This window comes from Arabidopsis lyrata (assembly GCF_000004255.2).
Source record: "Arabidopsis lyrata subsp. lyrata unplaced genomic scaffold ARALYscaffold_6, whole genome shotgun sequence".
In the NCBI taxonomy this organism is placed as follows: domain Eukaryota; kingdom Viridiplantae; phylum Streptophyta; class Magnoliopsida; order Brassicales; family Brassicaceae; genus Arabidopsis; species Arabidopsis lyrata.
The window spans coordinates 8748049-8769133 of NW_003302550.1; the positions used below are offsets into that span (position 1 = coordinate 8748049).

The window sequence follows — 21085 nt, forward strand, 5'->3', positions numbered from 1 at the left end:
CTAAAAATCCTGGTCTCTCTATTCCATGCTTCGAATATATTGGACACAAAGGGTATAATAATTTCTAGAAAGAGGAATGTTTAACATGCACTTGGATTATTATTAAAAGTTGAAACAGCAACAAAAGGTTCATAAGAAAATAGAAAATTGAGAACATAGATAGGTAAAAGGTTTTCCCACAGACGGAAACTTAATCAGGTGAAGAAGATCTCACCTCCCAAGTGTATGAGACACAAAGAACCACTTATCATCAGATCACAAAAGCTTAGAAGCTTCCACCACGAAGACGAAGAACCAAGTGAAGAGTCGACTCCTTCTGGATGTTGTAATCTGCAAGAGTCCGACCATCCTCAAGCTGTTTCCCAGCGAAGATGAGTCTCTGTTGGTCCGGAGGGATCCCTTCCTTGTCCTGAATCTTAGCCTTGACATTATCAATTGTGTCTGAGCTCTCAACCTCCAAGGTAATAGTCTTACCTGTCAAAGTCTTTACAAAGATTTGCATTCCACCACGCAGACGCAACACAAGGTGAAGGGTTGATTCCTTCTGGATATTGTAATCCGCAAGTGTCCGACCATCCTCAAGCTGTTTCCCAGCGAAGATGAGTCTCTGTTGGTCTGGTGGGATCCCTTCCTTGTCTTGAATCTTAGCCTTGACATTATCAATTGTGTCTGAGCTCTCGACCTCAAGAGTAATGGTTTTTCCGGTAAGTGTCTTCACAAAAATCTGCATACCACCACGGAGACGAAGCACAAGATGGAGGGTAGACTCCTTTTGGATGTTGTAATCTGCAAGAGTCCGACCATCTTCGAGCTGTTTCCCAGCAAAGATGAGTCTCTGCTGGTCTGGTGGGATCCCTTCCTTGTCTTGAATCTTTGCCTTGACGTTATCGATTGTGTCTGAGCTCTCAACCTCCAAAGTGATAGTCTTGCCAGTTAGGGTCTTCACAAAGATCTGCATACCACCTCTAAGACGAAGCACCAAATGGAGGGTTGACTCTTTTTGGATGTTGTAGTCAGCCAGTGTGCGACCATCCTCTAGCTGCTTACCTGCAAAGATAAGCCTCTGCTGGTCCGGTGGGATTCCCTCTTTATCCTGAATCTTAGCTTTGACATTGTCAATGGTGTCTGAGCTCTCAACCTCTAGGGTGATTGTTTTACCAGTGAGAGTCTTCACAAAGATTTGCATACCACCACGAAGACGAAGAACAAGGTGAAGTGTCGACTCCTTCTGGATGTTGTAGTCAGCAAGAGTCCTTCCGTCCTCAAGCTGCTTACCAGCGAAAATAAGCCTCTGCTGGTCCGGAGGGATTCCTTCCTTGTCCTGGATCTTAGCCTTGACGTTATCAATAGTGTCAGAACTTTCAACCTCAAGGGTGATGGTTTTGCCAGTCAGGGTCTTGACAAAGATCTGCATACCACCTCTTAACCGGAGAACCAAATGGAGTGTTGATTCTTTCTGGATATTGTAATCAGCCAAGGTACGGCCATCTTCTAGCTGCTTACCAGCGAAGATCAATCTTTGCTGGTCCGGAGGAATGCCTTCCTTGTCCTGGATCTTTGCCTTAACATTGTCGATGGTGTCAGAGCTCTCAACCTCGAGAGTGATGGTCTTACCAGTGAGTGTTTTCACAAAAACTTGCATCTGCGAAGAAAGAAAGCAAAGTAATAATCGATCAGCAAACATAAACGGAATTAGAAGCCGTAAAGAGAATTCAAAACAAGCCAGAGAACTTAAACGTTATCGGCAGACAATCACATATAAGAGATGACGAATAATTTGATGCAATTGACATAATAACTCAAATCAAAGAGAGAATAGAACAATTCATAGTGAGAATTTCACAATCAAGCAAGAAATTGAACAGATCTGAACGATATCACTTCTCATCCAAAGATATAAAAGGCCAGAAAGATCACAAAATTCTACAAACATGCAAATCTGACGAACTACGAATAGAGATCTTAGTAATCGGCGTTGAGATATCAAAGCAAGATAAACCATCAAATCTAGAAAAGCATAGATGAAACGAAATCGATTCAATCATCTAAGGAACCAGAATCGAACATCAGAAAAACCTAAACGAAAGATCAGAAGCTAAATCAAAAAGAGCCAGTAGAGAAACACGTACCTTGAAAGAGAGAATCGTTAGGAAGAGATTTGAAGAGCGATCTAGGGTTTTTTCTTTTGGGAGAGACGAAGAAATCAGAGAAATAATATCCTTTTGTTTCTTATATAGTGGTAACCAAAACCGACTTTTAATTAATTGGCCCAATTGGCCCAAAACCTTTTTTTCATATAAAAGAATTGTCGTTATCTAATCTAATTAGAGATATATTTACCTCATTGTCAATTTGTAATTGATATTTCTTCTTCTGTTTTTTTATTACTTTTTTGAACATGCTCAATCTTATTAGTGAAAATGTCAAGAGATATAGTTGAGATTTGAGAAGCCACTTAGACATCTGCAATGTAATGCTTATTAGTTATTACAATTCAAGCCAAAGAGACTATAAAAATGAAACATTGAGACCAATAACAACTCATAAAGAAAAACAATCATTAGAAACGAAATCAAAATGCTTAAGGAACTCGAATAACAAAACGCACAACCACTTATTTTAAATGAAAAATGAAATTAAGAGGCGTTTAATTAGTTCCTCCAAGCACACCCTTAAGCTTCTTAACTTCTGCATCGCTAAGGAACGTTGTGGCTTCAACGAGTTCTGAAGGCAAATCGTTTGCGAACAGAGCAAATGGTAGAATCTGGAGCCCTGGGGAGGAGCTTCCGAAGGCGACGAAGGCTAAGGCAGGGCCTTTCCCAGAGTTAAGCTGAAAATGAAGAAGCCCTTGAGGAAAAATCATAGAATCGCCTCTGTTGAGAGTCTTCAAGTAAACTTTGTTAGCAGAGGAGATGAATCCGGCGCAAATGGTGCCTTGTATGACTACAAGGGCCTCAGAAGCACCAGGATGAGTGTGAAGAGGAATGACACCACCACCGGCTAAGTCAAGACGAGCCAGAGAGACGCCAAGGCCATTGGTGCCTGCAAAAGCAGGCGCAAAGGCTGGAGTCACAGCGGCTTTAATGATGTTCGAAGTGTTTCCAGCTTTGCCGAGTCCGGAAAATGCAAAGTCATTTTCGGTGACCTGGTCAGGGTTCTTGCAAGAGTACCCTGATGGGCTTTGAGGACCCTTGGGATCAGCTACACAAAAATCTTGAACAGAGGCAAAAGAGATGGATGAAACGAGGGAGATGATGAAGAAAATATGGATTATCATCTTCATTTTTCTTTAAAATGTTTTATAGATAAGAGCTCTTCTTGATGTTATGAGGCAGAAAGAGAAGCAGGTTGGTTTATATAGAGACTGAGAAGATATTGATATGGTTTAACGTGAGGATGGTCTTGAAGCAATCCAGAGGCATCTTAATTTTTTAGTATTGCATGCATGTGAACTTTGGGTGTACGTACGTGGGAGAAAACCCCACATGGCTCTGATGGGGCTTCATGTCAGAGATTTTTGTCAGTTTGGAGAATGGTGATAAACGGTTCGTTTTCAGTAAGATGTTAAAAATGCTTAAGAAAATTTTACTCTACTGGCACAGCTGTAAACTAATCATCCTGTTTCAAAGTACAAATCTAATATATTAAAAAATTAGAGTTTTATCCGAAATTAGGAAATGTGTTGTTAAGAGGTCAAATTCAAGGTTATCGAAGACGAGCATCATTCTTAAGAAAGTTGTATCCAACGTTAGGAAGTCACGTTTATCAAGAGAGAATGAAATTCATGTGAAAAATCGGTTAGCAAAGGAAGGTTATATTGAAGATCATTACCAATGAATTTTAATTTTACTCTTATAGTTAATGTCCTCAATTTCTCTTGTCGCTGTACAACAATGACTTTGTAAACACTTGTGAAAGCAACGGGAATGACGTTAGGAAGAGTTTTTTAAATTGCAACAATTCTTAGTATGAACTATGAACTAATTAAAAGCTTCGTTATGAATATTTTTTTTTGAGGATAATTCATTGGTATGGTACTAAATCTACGTACGTAATAGTTTAGCATTAAGAGAAATAAAATCATTATTTTGAAGTTTGAACGATCCTCGAGGTTTCGATTCTGACATCTAGAATGTACAACGTAGTAAGAATTGGAATCTTGAAAGGTAAAAGCTGTTAGAAGCTCCCAAAGATCAAAATATCCCAAAGGAACCTCTTTTTGATGAGATATTTTTGTAAAGAAGATATGAGAAAGAAAAAAAGGAATGGAGAAGAAGAGAGATTGGTGTGGTCCAATTTTGGGTAAAGAGCAAACATGTCTCTTCCTTCTCTAATTTGGACTCCTCTGCACAATTACTTATCTTCTCATTTCAGCAACTTCCAAAATCGTGTGGCTCTTCAACGTTGCCTTTAGCTCAGGGCATTTACTATCTCCAAATCCAGTCTACAGTATAGGCAAATCTTGGATTTTTTTACATTTAATCTTTTGTTCTTGACATTGTGATTTTTTGGAGCATCTTTTCTTTTACGCAATTGGTCTATTATTAGTTAACAAATTGTATAGTTTGTTAGACTTGATTCTACCATATGACAGCTTCAACATTTGCTTCTCCAAGAGCAACAACAAGGGGATAAAAGAATAAGCCAATAATGTACACTGCTTTCTTTACAAACAGTTTTAATAAGCTCAATCTAACTAACTAATTAACAACTTAATCACACAAAAAAAAAAAAAAAAAATTATAATCCATCTAACAAACTATTAACTAAAACTAGTCTAATGTGGACAAAACTTGATTTAATCATGGGCTTCTTGAGATTTTTAGTACTGTTAACAAAAGCCTTTGTGTGTTTGTTTGTTTAGCCAAAAACTTTGGTTCATGCAATATAGGCTTCTTGAATTTGGTAACATAACAACTGGACCTGACACCCAGATAAAATGTATAAAGAGATAAGCCCAAAACAAAGAAGCCTATAAAGAAAAACATGCATGAACAAAACTAAGCAAGAAAGTGAAAAAAAAAAAAAAAACCATAAGCAGAAATATTGCATAGGAAAATGTTTTAAAAGTCCAATTAGAGCTACCATTTAGCATATGATAATGTAGATTATCATTTTAATCAAGGAAAATATGATTAATCTAAATATTAAGATAGATATCGATCTGTCGACTTTTTTTATTTTACTATGAAAATAATAATAACATGAAAGATATAAATACCAGCGACAACAAGCGGAGAGTGTCAGAGAAGAGATGAGTATAGAATTCACATAATGCATCGAGCCATATGCTACATTGACAAATTGCATTTAATAATTTTTCTTTGCAGAGAGGTCCACACCATCCCTCTCTGACACTTTTTTGTACCCTAAACTTCATCTAATTTCGTTTTCAACCCCTCTTTTATTAATTTTACTCTTGACATAGACAACACCTCACTCTCTCTTTAATGGGACCTCTAAAAATACATCACACAATAAAACTCACAAAGATGAAGAAAAGAAAAAGAGTAGAAAAGACCTTCACTTCTGACTTCTGATCCCTCAGTTGGATCCGTACCGTACAAAAACCAGAAACCCTTGATCAATTATTACACGAATACGAATTTATCTCTCTCTCTTTTTTCTTTTTCACCATGAAATCTATTTTTTTACCCTCTGCTGAATTATTCTCTCTGACTTCTTTTATCAAAAATAGAATATAGTTTAGCAATTAATACGAATATCTCTGAGATCTTTTTCTAAACCCATCGGACATAAGCAGTTATGTCGGATCTCTGTTATATATGTTTCGTCAATTTTGTATCTAGTTGTGTCCTACGAATCTCGTGAAATTTTGGCTATAATTATCTCGTTATCATTCAGTTATGATGATTCATTTCAGAATTCAGACCACTAGTATAAAGCTAAACCGAGAGGAAATCGATTTTATTGCTTAACCTATTTAATTTTACATGCAAAGGGTTTTTTTTTTTTTAATTTTTTAGCTAATGAGAGCTATGTACCAAATTGTAGTCATTCTTTGCCTTTAGCCATTTTACCTTAGCTATTGAAAAAAATGGAGTTTCGTTATAAACAAAATTACGAAACTTTAAAAATTGAGCCGTATAGGCTGACAATAAGAACATGTCTCGATTTTTTCTTTTTTTGTTAACAAACATGTCTCGATTTATTTACGTGTATATGATTTTTTTTTTGAATTTTTAACTGCGAAACGGATTGCCGTTTCTTGATTTATTTACATATCCCATGGCAGGCTCGCTTGATAGTAGTAAACTAGTAATCATCATTATATATCACTTACACAAAGACAAAAATATTCACAATTTTATTACAAAAAATAAGAAAGAGTTGCTTCCTTTAAGAGATAAAAGAAAAAATTTGAAACAAAAAAATATTACTTATAGAAGAATAATGTTTAGAATGCTAAACAACAAGGATTAGAACATAGATTTTTACAATTGCAAAAACAACAAGAACAAAGTCGTACCTTGGGACATCTAAAACAAGATGACCATCTGATCTTGCAGTTGCAGCTGCAGCATGAGCTCTTCTTTTTATTCAGACACGACGGTCGAGTGCAACTGCAGTTGCGGAAACAGCTGGGAATGCAGCAAGACATGTCCGGACATGAACAGCAGCAACCTCGGAAGCATGAACAGCTCGGGCAGCTTGGTCTCGGGCAACAACAAATGTTTGAGCAGCACGACCCGTCGCAGCATTTGGACCCAATACAGCTGCAAGATGTACAGTTGCAGCACTTGGGTTTCCTCAGATGGCACGAACATTTGGATTGGCAGCAACAGCAGAAACTCACCAGGCTCAAACACGGGCCACTGCATCGAGTTATTTAATTAGTATCACTTTGTTAAGATAGATATACACATTTGTCATTCTAACCATCTAAGAACAAGCATTGCCTATAAACATTTCATACTATTTGCAAATTTTGTCATACTATTTGTCTTATGCAAATTTTGTATCAATTCATATACATATTAAAAATGCACCAGTCGCCGTGTAAATTCTTACCAGAGCCACTTCCAGAACCGGCAAGATCTTCGACTCTTTCGTTGTCTGTCAGTATGAAAAAATAACAACAGAATTGTTAGGGAAGGCAGGGTAAGAGAAAAGTGTAGTGACTGAGTGAACTAGAAATATGCTTACGCAGGGATCAAAGGGTCAGAATTTGCAACAACAAAATCAGAGACCCTGCCACAACAAAACATATATTTTATCAATTAACCAAACTGAACAAAAACTGATACAAAGTTTTTAAAACAGAGAGATCATCTCACTCTTTGCAGCATCTAGAAGCCGGTTGTACGCCTTCAGTGAATTTAATTTCCCCCTGCTCATGACGAAATTCGAAATATCGGTTAAGAAACTTCATTAACTAACCGGAAGTAAAATGTTATTGGCAAATAGGAGAAGAGCTAAATTCACAAGTAGACACTAAAGGGACAAACACACAACAAAACAAGAATTTCATATTTCAAATTCTCAGGAGAAAGTAAACATATACAGTGTAGAAAAATAATTTAATTAATTACCCCAACTATATGCACTATAGAAAGTAATCACAGAGGAAGTGAGAAAGCAACATGAAGAAAAAGGTGAACAAGAATTGGTCCTATCAAACGCAGATAGCAATAAAAGACAAAAACTTTCACAAAAATTGATTGATATGGTAAAGCAAACAAAACAAAATCAGCAATGGAAGCTAACCAAATTCAATATATTTTTTAGATCTTTCCCTAGCTACTTTGCTTCTAATGCTTCTTTTTCCTTTCTTCTTTATCTTTATATATTTTTACTTTTAATACTCTCTCTTTGACTAAGCACTCACTTTCATAGTACACATGCACGAACACATTAGGCCTCAGTGATGCAAACAACTGAGTAAATGGGCGTCTCATAGGTCACTTCACACTACAACATACATGATCACATTTTTTAACTTTTAACATTTTATTTACTTTTTACGTATCCTTAATTTAAAGGTTGAACAGAATGTAAGTACAATATTCTATAACCCAAAAAAAAAACCCTGATTATGAAATTAATGAGGTTAATTGAAAAGTATAGGAACCATATTAATTTAGTTTTCAATGAAAAGATCCGTTGAAACCCCCTCAACTAACAAAATTTTTAATAGAAATGATTCAAATTAATTTTCAATTAATGAAACATGCATTAGTTTAAGTAGGCAAAGTCCTTGTTGCATATCATAGTACTAGTTTGAATTTGATTAGATATAGAAATAGAAATGTGTCTGATGACAGAAATTAATTATTCGTTTTTGAGAGCATCTAAGCGAAGAAATAAAAATTAAATGTCTTGGGTTTCTATAATTGCTGTCAAAACATAACACAACGGTCCAGAGTCCAAACCAACCTGGATATAGTAGGGACCAAGTTTTTAACAAATCAACAAACTCATTTCTCACAAACGAAAAAATAAATCAAATAGTAGTACAATTAGAACTAATTAATTTACTAATCAGAAACTAATATACTAGTAGCAATTTTTTAAAGACAGGGTAATAAAAACAAATGAGTGATGAAATTCAAAATATTCGGACACTTCCTCAGAGTAATCAAAAATGGCAGATTAAAAAAAGAAAATGAAAAGGACTGTTTTAAAAATAGTAATAAAGAAGTAAGTATAAGAGACTTGCCTCGAGAAAACCAATCTCTCTCGAGAGCATCTGAACTCTCGCCGCCTCTCTGCGTTTCCCGTACAAATCTGGATACTCCGGCGGAGACTTAGGACGAGGCGGCGGTAGAGACGACGGAGCAAGAGACGACGAACTCACTCCAGCAGCTGATTCTCCTCCTCCTCCGTCACCGCCAGAAGGAGCAGACATTTTTTCGGAGAGGAATGGTTCGTCGAGTCTTATGAGAGAAACATGCAGTGATGTTATGAGAGAAGTGAACCAAAGAAGGAAGGAAGGAAGAAGAAACGGCGAGTGAGCGAGTGAGAAAAACAATGCAAAGGAGAAAGAAAAAAGAGAAAGAGAAAGAGAGAGATTAGTGTAGTAGAGAGAAGAGAGAGAGGTTGGTGGCAGAGGCGGTAATTATAGCATCTGACAAGGATTATCTCTCTTTTTATTTTATTTTAACCTTTTATTTTTAATCCTTAGACCATCTTCAATGCCCAACTCTATAATTTTAGACCATCTTCAATGCCCAACTCTATAATTTCCTCTATTTTAGAGGAATTCTATTTTAGAGGAAACTATAGAGTTGGGCATTGGAGATACTCTTAGTCTATTGTAATGACATTAATTATTTTATTTTCAAATTAGGATTTGGATGGTAAAACAATGAGAAGTATTGAGAACGTTGATAAACAATTAAGATATTTATAATATATATATATATATATAGATTTCGGAACACTTACTATAATTCTGATTCGAAATTCCAAATTGCATAACTCAAGATATGTTGGAAAAGCTAGTCTCTTTTTGCTATGTGCAAGTATGAGATTGTTAAGTTTCAAAGACTGTTTAGCTTCCAGTTTCCATCTAATCTACCTATAGTTCATTATTATATTTAATGTTATGTTTTATAGAATAACATGTTATATAGATTCTTTAACAAAAAAATAAACATGTTGTAAATAAAACAAAACAACATTTTAATATATTTTTTTAGAAAAAAATATGACTATATATGATCTCTTCTATGGAATCTGATACTCTTTCTCGATTATTTTGAGATCGTTTTTTATTTTATTTTAAATCAAGGCATATGCGCAAATAAATAATTGTATTTGTTTTAGTATGATAAGATCGGACCAAAATTTTGAAAAATAGAAACTCCAATATTTTGGATTGCACATAAATGAGAAAGAGATATTGAAGATGATAGATAACATTTTTGTCTGTACTATTCACCAAATGGTTGATTATGTCTTTTTCAATTAAATGGTCATGATATGAACTAAATTATGGTAGTTTTCACAAATTTCACCCATAAAAAAAAAATAAGGAAACCTTTGTCGCATTGAGAAGAGATTTTCAAATGTTCGCATCTCATGTTAGCTTTAGAAATGCCCACTCACACCAATAATTAATCAAGTTGCCGCTTATTAAATCTTAAGCTTTTGAAGACTTTTACCACAAAAATAGATACTTAGCATCTTTTTCATTAAGCTTTTGAAGTCTTTGTCATAAAAATTAACACTTGGCATCTTGATCAAGTATATCATTACATAAGTGTTGAAGTGTATATATAAGGATTAAGAGCTCGTCAGGAGGTATTGAATATAACTAAAACGCACGAGTGTGTATAGATGTGATGGGTGCGAGAAGCAGCCAGACTGTGGATCCGGGGGTGAGCCAGGGATACTCATCGGAATCAGAGACGGTGCTGGTGGTGCGGCGACGACCGCATATGGTGAACGGAGGAGGGTTCATAGTGAGCAATAGCAAACAACAAGTAGTGTTTAGAGTTCATGGATGTGGAGTTCTTGGAAGCAAAGGCAAGCTTCTATTGAGAAATGGTGATGGTAATGATTTGCTTCTCATCCGCAAAATGGTAACCAAGTTTTATGTTTATGCTTTAGTTTAGATTATTCAAAGGAAAGAGTGTACAATGTTAATCTTATTTGGTGTCAGGGAGGAATAGTGCAGGCACTGAACATGGTACACAAGAAATGGGAAGGTTTTGGGTATGACAATGAAGGAGCAGAGAGGTTAGTTTTCACCTTGAAAGATCCGAAAGATTCATGTCTGGTTCAAAACAGTTCAATCAAAATCTTAGTTCACGGTAAACCGCTGAAGATATCATCAACTCGCAACAACTATGTAGAGATCACAGGCTCTTTCGCAGAGAGAGCTTGTAACATCATAAATTCAGAAGGCAGAACCATAGCTAAGGTAATAATGTTACTGTACTTCTTACAAGTTTGATCAAAAGTGATTGATGTAGCTCAATTTCTGACAAATTGTGTTGAAAAATGGCAAGATAATTGGTCTTAAAAGTCGTACAAGACACTGATAATAATTGAAGAAGATGATAATAATAAACAAAATGAAAACAGGTGAGAATAGAGAAAGAGATAGAGGAAATGGTGGGGAACAAGAAGGATTTGTATCATGTAATTGTCAAACCAAATGTGGACCAAGCTTTCATCGTCGGTCTCATCGCTATTCTCGACTATATTCATGGCGAATCTACCATCTGCTAAATCTATTTATCACTCTATCTATGTCACAGAACTCATGTATTAAACCATCATAACATGTAACAATGGACCTTGCAAGTGTTGAGTTTTTGCTTGTAGCAGATTATACATTATTACAAGTTTATATGATTTCCAGATCAAATCTGGGGAATTTATATGGCTCAATCATAAGAACTCAAACATTTAAAATTTGCAATTTTTAAAGAAACGCATTTAGATCGATAATTCGTTACAAAGACAACTAATTATTATACAGAAATAAACAACAATACAAACATCAATTTTATCAAACACACACCTTTTTGGGATTTTCCGATTTAGGTTTTTTATCACCAATCAAGATTCAAGCACATGGGCATGGATCATCCGTCGCGATATCAGCACCGCCGTCATCAGATCTGAAAACTGCGTATCCGGCGGTTAATCCGGCGACGATGGCGATGAAAACGCCTCCGTTGAAGGACATAGCAGCAAGCATCAGCAAGTAACCGATCGCAGCGTTGACGCCGAAAAGAAGCACCGAAGCAGCTTTAGCGGCGGATCTGGTACCGGATTTGGGGATAAGAGGAGCAGAGACGCCGGAGGAAGAGCGAGGCGGTGGAGGACGACGGGAAGAGGAAAGGGATTTGAATTGGATGCGACGATTCTCAAGGTATTGATAGAAAGCGGAGAAGACGAAGCAAGCGATTAAAGTGAGGATGTAACTGAGCCATGAGTCAGTTTTCCAGAAATCGAAGAGAATTGTGGCTTTGATTCCCCAGTAGAAGGTCATGTGCATCATCTTTGCGAGCTTGATTTGAGCTGCTTTGATTGATGATGATACGTTTCAACTTTCAAAGAAGAAGATAAAACGATGAAGCTGTTGTTTGGTTTGTTGGATTAATTAGAAGATAGTGGGCTCACATTATAGTCCAGTGGGCTTATAACAACACAATGCTTTATCCATTTTATAAAACGGTCTACAAAAACAAAGTCATAGTGGCATTTAAGTAAATAAGTGGGAAAAGGGGGGTATTTAACAAGAGAGCAAAAAAATAATCTCGTCTTCCTTCATCAATCATCATCATCATCATCAAGCTGATTCTGGTAAAAACCCTTGCTTTATAGCTTTTGACGACTCCAACCTTCGAACATATGTTGTTTCTGTAGAGAGTGACACGTGCTTCTGTCTGAGCCGATCCAAATTTTGAGACGATGAGGAAGCGTCATCCAAAGGGATCAGATTTGTCAGAGCCATCTTCTTCCGGTCAAGAAACTGATGCTTCTTCTGATAAAGAAGCTCTCGATAAGGAAGTGCAGGCTGATGTTAAAAGATCAGGAAAAGTATGGTTTTCAGTGTTGATTTTGGTCACTTACTCTGCTTGGGTTGTTTACAATTATCAGCTTGGGAATTTACCTAAACCCTTAACCGCTAAACAAGCTGGTAAAAGGGGTTTCTCTGAATTTGAAGCTATCAATCATGTTAAGGCTTTGACTCAGTTTGGTCCTCATCCTGTTTCTTCTGATGCTCTTGTCCTTGCCCTTGAGGTTCTGTCTTTTTTGTTTTTCTCCATTTTTTTAATCTTGATTTGAGTGTGCACTCAGAATTTGTTATGTGTTCATCTTTTGCAGTATGTATTGGCAGAAGTTGAGAAAGTTAAAGAAACTGCTCATTGGGAAGTTGATGTGAATGTTGATTTCTTTGAATCCAAATTTGGTGTAAATCGTTTGGTCGGTGGTCTTTTTAAGGGCAAGTCACTTGTGTATTCAGATATAAGTCACATTGTACTAAGAATCTTGCCGAAATATGAATCAGACGCTGGAGACAATGCTATTCTGGTCTCTTCTCACATTGATACTGTCTTCACAACGTATGTCGCTTCATCTCCTATCCATTGTTTTTTATCATCATATTGCTAGTGTGAAGTTTGTGTGTTTAATTCGTTTGTGAATGTATGAAGAGGTGGGGCTGGAGATTGTAGTTCCTGTGTAGCTGTAATGCTGGAGTTAGCTCGATCTGTTTCCCAATCGGCTCATGGATTCAAGAATTCGATTATCTTCTTGTTCAATACTGGAGAGGAAGAAGGTCTTAATGGCGCTCATAGCTTTGTAACTCAGGTAGTTATGATACACTGACCTTAATAACTCTGAGTTTGATGTGATTCCCTCCCTCTCTTAAGTTTGACTTGGTTGAGTTAAGCTGATTAGATCTCTTAATTCCTGAACTTATGGTTTCTGGATCACATTGTAAATTACTTTATGCAGCATCCATGGAGTTCCACGGTACGTTTAGCTATTGATTTAGAGGCCATGGGTACGGGTGGAAAGTCCAGTATTTTTCAGGTATAATTTTATGCACTACCTCTCGTTCCTCACGATTGCTTTTATAAATTATAAAAATAAAAAATTCTTGAGAAGCACAATTTCTTTGGACATGTGAGGTTTCCCTCTTCTTGTAATATGAAAAGATGGTATGAAAACAAATTCTGACAGCACATGAAGGGTTTTGGTAATTTTTACTAAATTTTGGCTGTGGTCTTGATTCTTTTTCTGGGAGTTAAGCTGTTGTATTGGACATAATTACTATTTTTTGGTGCCTTATACCTGAAAGAGGATCGGGTTTCTGGTGTGAATTTCGACCATCTGAATGTTTTTCTCCTCCGGGTATAGGCTGGCCCGAGTCCATGGGCTATTGAAAATTTTGCTTTGGCCGCGAAATATCCATCTGGTCAGATCATTGGGCAGGTATGTACTTCCAACTGATGTTTCTTCCCCCCTTTACTAGTATATATGCATCTATATGTCACTGCTTTACTATGACAGGATCTGTTCACTTCTGGAGTCATAAAATCTGCGACCGATTTCCAAGTATACAAGGAGGTTGCTGGTCTCTCAGGGTTGGACTTTGCTTTTGCAGATAATACGGCTGTCTATCACACTAAAGTATTTCCCTTTTTTGTTTTACATGTTGTTCTTCTTGTTTCGATCCCGGTTTAGATGTGTAATATGTTATTGCTTGCTTCGCAGAATGATAAGATAGAACTAATAAAACCAGGATCGCTCCAGCATCTTGGGGAAAATATGCTTGCTTTCCTTCTTCGGGTTGCTTCATCGTCTGATCTGCCAAAGGATGATACTCTCCAGGGAGAGGAGAAATCGACCCCGGACTCAGCTGTCTATTTTGACATTTTGGTGATTACAGAACTAACTATTCTGTTGTTATTATCTATTAAGATATGTACTTACATAGCTTTTTCTTTACTATTTCCTAATAGCTTTCCTTTATTTAGGGGAAGTATATGATTGTATACCGGCAAAGTTTGGCGACAATGCTATATGTTTCGGTGATCATGCAATCTATTCTTATATGGGTTTTGTCTGTGTTCATGGGTGGTTATCCGGCTGTTGTGTCGCTGATTTTGTCGTGTTTGAGTATTATCCTCTCATGGATATTCTCAGTAGCTTTCTCGGTAGCTGTTGCATTCATATTGCCCTCGATTTCCTCGTCACCTGTGCCGTATGCTTCAAACCCATGGATGGTAGTTGGATTGTTTGTGTCGCCTGCGATTTTGGGGTCAATTAGTGGTCAGCATGTGGCCTTTATTTTCCTTCGGAAGAAATCTTCGAACAGGAATTCGAACAAAATGCAAGTCTCACCAAGACTACGAGATAACTTGGCCAGGCTGGAGGCTGAAAGATGGCTGTTTAAAGCTGGTTTTATACAGTGGCTTGTTCTTCTGGCCTTGGGAACCTATTATAAACTTGGATCGACTTACCTCGCTCTGGTTTGGCTAGTTCCTCCTGCATTTGCATGTAAGGCTATCTTTTCTTTGTTTGATATAATGAGGGATATGATTTTCATTTCAGGCTAACCACATTCATTGAAGACGTTGAAAAAGTATACCCTTTAGAGCTATCCTAAGTTTAATTTAATCAAACCTAATGGTTGTCCAGATGGATTGCTCGAGGCAACTTTATCTCCAATCCGACTGCCAAAGCCCCTCAAACTTGCAACTCTGCTTATCAGCCTGGCTGTACCAATTTTGGTTTCATCTGGCAGTTTTATCCAGTTGACGGCCACAATGATTGGCATGCTCATTCGATTTGACAGGTAAACTGATAGGCACTGTAATGTGAGATACTTGATACATATGATAAACAATAAATAATAATATAAATAGGTAGGAGTCTTTTTGATCATTGGGACTTGGGAGCCTTAGGAATTTGGGAGATATTAGGGACTCTAAAACAAACAATAACTGATCAATTCACCTAAATTGGTTCTCCATGTTCTTCCTTTGAAAGTAAAGACAGTTCTGCTCTCTATTCCTTTCATAAACAGGCTAAATTCTCTTGCCTAAACTTAGATAGTGAAATAAAATGTCCGTACTATGTTGGAACACGATTGAAATGAATCCATGGAGCGGTAATTAGTTTTTAGCTCGCAGCTGTCTAATCTTAGTAAACATGGGGACTAAAGAAAAAAAAAAGTCAGAACGCGGTTGCTGCTATGGAAATTAATAGTTCTGTGAATCTCTTTCTTCTTTAGCATTCAACAGACCTTATATTGTAGCTGTTGTTTTGGGTATTTTGGTGTGTAGTAATCCAGGCGGAACTCCAGAATGGTTAGGCAGTGCATTGATCGCTGTTGTTATTGCTACTTTCATAAGTCTGACCTCGGTATACCTGCTGGCCTATATTCATCTCTCCGGTAATGCTCTATTTGAAAACTTTGTTATGGAACTTATCACAATAATTACAAACTTTAGTTGATTAAGCATAATAATTCTTGACAAACTTGGTCTCTAGGTGCAAAAAAGTCGATTGTCTCTGCATTATGCATTATCACTGCCCTCTCTCTTGCTCTTGTATCTTCTGGTGTTCTTCCTGCATTTACTGAGGATACTGCAAGAGCAGTAAATGTATGTCCCTTTGATTCTCGTTCCTGTGGATTTTTTTCAATTCTTTTGTGTTACTACGTGAAAGTTATTCAAAACTATGCGACTCAGCCTTGATATATGGTTGTATGCATGTAGGTAGTACATGTTGTGGATACAAGCGGGCAAGATCAAGTGGCGTTCATATCACTATTCTCAAACACTCCTGGAAACCTAAACATGGAAGCAGAGCAAATCAAAGAAGGGTTCAGATGTGGCAGAGAGAATAAGATTGATTTCGTCAGTTTTGAGGCTAAATACAGTTGTGTGACCAAGAAGGACGCAAAGGTTGGATGGGACAAGAACGAGATTCCAGTTCTGCGTGTCATAAACGACAAAGAGCGAGACGAGAGAAGAGTCATAGCGGTTTCAATGGAGACAGGAGGCTCATCGCGCTGGACACTTCGCATTGACATGGATGAAATAGAAGACTTTACAATGCAAGTAGGTGAGGAGGAAGAAGAAGAGTTGATGATAGCACGAGGCGAGAAAAGCAGCAGTGAAGAAGGATGGCATCAAATTCAATTCTCAGGCGGTAAAAAGGCACCAACAAGCTTTGTTCTCAAACTTTACACGAAGGAGGAAGAAGTATCTGATGAGAAGAAGAAACAAAGACCTCTCTTGAAACTCAGAACTGACTTGAACCGTCGCACTCCACAAGTCCAAAGGGTTCTCCAAAGACTTCCTCCATTTTGCACAATGTTTGGAAAATCCACTTCTCCTTTTACTCTCGCGTTTCTTGCTTCTCTTCCTTACACCAAATAACACTTCCCCACTCACTTGGCCTTTTGCTAACTCATTTTCTAATAAAGTTTTTTGTTGGTTACATCAAAAGCACGAGTTAAAGTCCCTGAAAATAAATGAACAGAAACAGGAAAAAAGAGCACGTAAACGACCAATAATTCTCATTTCTTAATCTCATTTCTTAATCTCATTTCTTAATCTCATAGATAAATCTCGGATAACTATACCTCAAAATTCAAATCCAAGCATTTTTGTTACTACAATGGTTTGATCATTAAATGCCTCTTTTTTTTAATTAAGAGAGAATACATGGAACATGGTAGGTCCAAATCTTGGTGGGTAGACTCAAAGATATTCGTGAAAGGGGCTCGAGATATTTTTAACAAAAGCAACAAAAATAGACCATAAAATTAAGGGAAAAAAAACATGAAATTGTCTTTATTTTTAAAAATGTTTAGAAAAAAATTAAGAAACAAATAGAGAACAAAATGACAAGTTCGAGAGTGTATAGGACAAGTGGGCAACAAAGTGAAGAGGAAGGACCCATTACGCCACACAAATAGGGAAGTGACGTGAAAACATAACAAATGAACATTTCTGCCTCCTTACCATACCAAAGCTGGACATATCCGCATGTGCCATGCATTCATATAAACATCCATATGTGTTTACACATATGCATAAATACTTTTCAACTGGATCTAAGAGAATACTAGGTGTTAGGCTAATCTAAGGGCTAACCAGCTACGCGGATACCATACAAATACTGCAATATATATGGTAGTCATGATACGAAAAATGGTTTGTGGTCTACTGATCTTCTTCAATTGTCTAGTGACCATTTGGAGTATATATATAAAGAGGTACTAATCATTAGACAACATATCTTGTAAATATATCTTTCGACGATATATAATATATGATTAAGTGATAATTGTGGAATGTATAGTAGAAAATTGATGACTTCAAGTTGCCGGAAAAACTATTAGTACATTCCTCAATAGTATATTCACAAGTTGTTTCAGCTTAAAACTCATCTTATAAAAATAAGTTATATGGTTTTAGGGCTCTACCACTAGAGTATGACCTATCCACACTATACTATAATGGAATTTAATTCAAATCTTGTATGAGAAACACAAGTTGTAGAAATAAATTATGCAGTATTGGAGTTCATAACATAAAATGCATGGGTAAAAATTGAAACATTTTATGTCCTTTTGTTTGATTTTTTTTTTTTTGAACTTTGGGTGTACATGAGTTAGGCAAAATATAAATGGCATGCATGATTAATGATGATGCATCCAAATAACAAAAGTTGTAATGGTTTTCTCTCTCAGAATTCACATCCATTACATAAGTCGTGTCGCTTCAGTTTCCAGTGTATAATTCATTGACCCACACTGCTTCATTTTTCTGCCCTCCTTTCCTTTGGGGAAACTAACCACATATTGGGTTTAATTTGGCTTTAATGGAGTTTTGCCCAATTATTAGTTAGTATGTTGGGTTGGATCAAAACAATATTTGGTTACGAGAGAAAAACTTCGACCGGACCGACAATTTGATTTCGGCTGAATTTGGCCGTGTTGCATCAGTTTTTTTCAATCAATGCCAAGTCAGATCAACTTTATCAACCTTAAAACCAAAAAAAAACAAATCAGATCAACAAGTCAAACTCAATCGGATCAAATGGGACATATTATATGACCAGACCTAACCTAGCTAGCTGCAACAGTTAAGATATGAAATCAGAAGAAAAATCTTGACAATGATGATTAAGCAAAAGAAAGTTTCTTGGTATTTAAGTCGGTAAGATTTCGAATTAATATTATCCAAAATAAGCATTGCCTCACTAATTTTATCAATTTAAACTAATTTTTCTTTAATTGTCAACAACATGCATCCTACCGCATTTGAACAATATCAATGCTAGACATATTTTTTTGTTTTTTTTCTGCTCTTTATAGCTACTTGAAATTTTAAGTATTTCACAAACCTAAGTAAACAATCAAGTACATAGATTATCTTTTTAAAAGCATTTGATTAAGCACAATAATAGAAATTAAGCAATCCTAATTGAAGAACACATAATTAACATGAGCTTTAGGGCTTGACTGGTTTAAACGCAGCGGTTGCGGTTGCGGTTGTGGGAGTTTGCGGAAGCGGGCGGTTGCGGTTTCAAGCGTTATTTAGCGTTTTGACCGACTGGTTTAGCGGTTAAAAATGGGTGCGTTTGCGGGAGATTTACGACTGGTTGATCAGCGGGTACGATAGCGGTTAAACCAAAGTTTACCAAAATAAATTTAATATATGATTATAAAAAATTATAAAACACCAGAAACTACAATTATGAAAAGTATAAAATTTTAAACATGATTAATGATTAAAAACCATAAATAATTATTCAAATAAATTTTTATATTGAAAACAAAAATAATTATTAATATTAGAAAATTAAAGTTAGATAATTATTATTTTTTTATAATTAACGTGAATATAAATAAGACATGATAATATATATTTTAATTTATTTATTTTCTTTTTTTAGTTTCCTTCCTTTTTTAGACCAACCGCAACCGCCCGCAACCGCAAACGCTTACGGGAAGGAGCTTTTAAAATCCAGCGATTTCGAACGGTTCGAAGCGGTGTGGAGCGGTTTCTATGATTGGTACCAACCGCTAACAACCGCAACCGACCGCTAACAACCGCTAGGCGGGTGCTAGCGGGAGAACCAATCAAGCCCTTACTCATTTATTTATTGTTTGAACTGATGAGCTTTGCTCATCTACTATACATTTTTGCAGCAGTTTTTGGGGTACCCAAATCGGGTCAAATTTGTTTAATTTTGACCCGGAAATCTTCAATCGGATCTTTCCTTAAATTTTGGCAAAATTAAAAAACGAAAATAATTAATAAAATCTAAAATATATATACTTTCTCAACTAATTACTATATTTAAACGCTTTATTTATGGTATATTCTCCACGATTTTTATAGATAAAAAAATCAAATATGATGATTTAATGCTAATATAACAAATTTGCACTAATTTCCTAAAACCTCTCTACCTAATTTAAACATAAATATATGATTCTTATTTCACTTTTATTTGATCTTATATTTATACTAGATTTTAACCCGCGGTACACCGCGGGGCTATATTTTCTTAAAAAATCAAAATGTAATTTGTTTGATAGATTATTTTGATTGTTAATTTTAGGATTTCACCCGTGGTATACGATCTTTTATAAATATCAACCCAAACCCGTCCCATCATATTACCCGTCCCGTGAAATTAAACATTATTTAGTTATTTTTCTTTTTAATAATACTTTTATTTAAAAGCTATATAATTCAAGTCAATTTAAAAATTTCTTTTAAATGGTTCCCATAAGATATATATACATATATATTAAATTTGTATAGAGTTGAAATAATATTAATATTACAAATTTTTTATATAATTTAAATATTATAAATATTTTTAAAAATATGTAATATATATTTTTTGTTATTGAATAAGAGGATATTATGTGTAAGAAATGTAGAAAATAAGAGTTTAATATTTTTATTATGGAGTCGCAAAAAAATCTTTTATTTCTATACATGTTATTCATTTATTAATAATAAAAGAAAACAAATCCTTTAAATTAGATATTAACTAAAATAAACGCACCATAATTACTTATTAAGTAACAACCAATAAATTTCACCAAAAAATAGGTAACAACCAATAAATTCTAAACGCAGTAATTAAAGAATGAGATATTAAAAAAAAAATATTAAATAAGATATAAGAATCTTAAAATAATTGAACATCTAAATAATTTAATTGTTAGTGTCGATTTTAATGCCTTCATTAATGTGGATTTTTTTTTTTTACAGAGAAATATTTCCTAAAGATTATCACATTAATGACTCAGAAAATTAAGGAAGATATGAATTTATGATTCTCGAAATCGTATTGGTAATATCTTTAATTAATATTTTTCAAATTTAAATAATTAATACCAATGGCATTCATCCGTAAATAAGGTCCAACTCCAGGATTTATTTGCTAAAAGTCATTCAAAAATGTATATATAGATTATTTTAAATTATTATAAAATATATAAATAGTTAGTAAATTTTAGTTTTTTTTTTTCTGCATATGTTACAATTCAAATTTTTTAAAACGGACATATATTACTCAATCGATGAATAAAAATATGTGTGTAATCTATATTAAC

At 35.5% G+C, this 21085-nt stretch overlaps 6 protein-coding genes across 6 annotated transcripts; 2 read left to right on the top strand and 4 right to left on the bottom strand.

Annotated features, from left to right (window-relative positions):
* Positions 1 to 75: 75 nt before the first annotated feature.
* On the bottom strand, positions 76 to 2237 carry LOC9308019 (polyubiquitin). The gene is made up of 2 exons (XM_021022645.1): positions 2130 to 2237; positions 76 to 1642 (listed from the first exon to the last, which is right to left on the bottom strand). Exon 2 carries the CDS (start codon positions 1640 to 1642, stop codon positions 266 to 268), a length of 1377 nt encoding a protein of 458 aa, XP_020878304.1. The 5' UTR covers positions 2130 to 2237; the 3' UTR covers positions 76 to 265.
* A 199-nt stretch (positions 2238 to 2436) lies between these two features.
* Positions 2437 to 3364, bottom strand: LOC9310074 (germin-like protein subfamily 3 member 3). Its single transcript, XM_002873961.2, has one exon. It carries the CDS (start codon positions 3281 to 3283, stop codon positions 2648 to 2650), a length of 636 nt encoding a protein of 211 aa, XP_002874007.1. The 5' UTR covers positions 3284 to 3364; the 3' UTR covers positions 2437 to 2647.
* A 2972-nt stretch (positions 3365 to 6336) lies between these two features.
* Positions 6337 to 9042, bottom strand: LOC9310075 (guanine nucleotide-binding protein subunit gamma 3). Its single transcript, XM_002873962.2, has 5 exons — positions 8681 to 9042; positions 7299 to 7351; positions 7168 to 7212; positions 7033 to 7077; positions 6337 to 6836 (listed from the first exon to the last, which is right to left on the bottom strand). The coding sequence occupies exons 1-5, from the start codon at positions 8867 to 8869 to the stop codon at positions 6419 to 6421; spliced, it is 750 nt and encodes a 249-aa protein (XP_002874008.1). The 5' UTR covers positions 8870 to 9042; the 3' UTR covers positions 6337 to 6418.
* Positions 9043 to 10073: 1031 nt separating this feature from the next.
* On the top strand, positions 10074 to 11354 carry LOC9310076 (protein LURP-one-related 16). Its single transcript, XM_021020875.1, has 3 exons — positions 10074 to 10547; positions 10628 to 10888; positions 11053 to 11354. Exons 1-3 carry the CDS (start codon positions 10308 to 10310, stop codon positions 11197 to 11199), a joined length of 648 nt encoding a protein of 215 aa, XP_020876534.1. The 5' UTR covers positions 10074 to 10307; the 3' UTR covers positions 11200 to 11354.
* A 10-nt stretch (positions 11355 to 11364) lies between these two features.
* On the bottom strand, positions 11365 to 12045 carry LOC9308020 (copper transporter 5). The gene has a single exon (XM_002873963.2). The coding sequence runs from the start codon at positions 11975 to 11977 to the stop codon at positions 11540 to 11542; it is 438 nt and encodes a 145-aa protein (XP_002874009.1). The 5' UTR covers positions 11978 to 12045; the 3' UTR covers positions 11365 to 11539.
* A 205-nt stretch (positions 12046 to 12250) lies between these two features.
* Positions 12251 to 16946, top strand: LOC9310077 (endoplasmic reticulum metallopeptidase 1). Its single transcript, XM_002871905.2, has 12 exons — positions 12251 to 12723; positions 12808 to 13046; positions 13137 to 13293; positions 13441 to 13518; positions 13846 to 13920; positions 13999 to 14118; positions 14203 to 14367; positions 14466 to 14988; positions 15130 to 15286; positions 15777 to 15886; positions 15985 to 16097; positions 16212 to 16946. Exons 1-12 carry the CDS (start codon positions 12391 to 12393, stop codon positions 16875 to 16877), a joined length of 2736 nt encoding a protein of 911 aa, XP_002871951.1. The 5' UTR covers positions 12251 to 12390; the 3' UTR covers positions 16878 to 16946.
* Positions 16947 to 21085: the final 4139 nt, after the last annotated feature.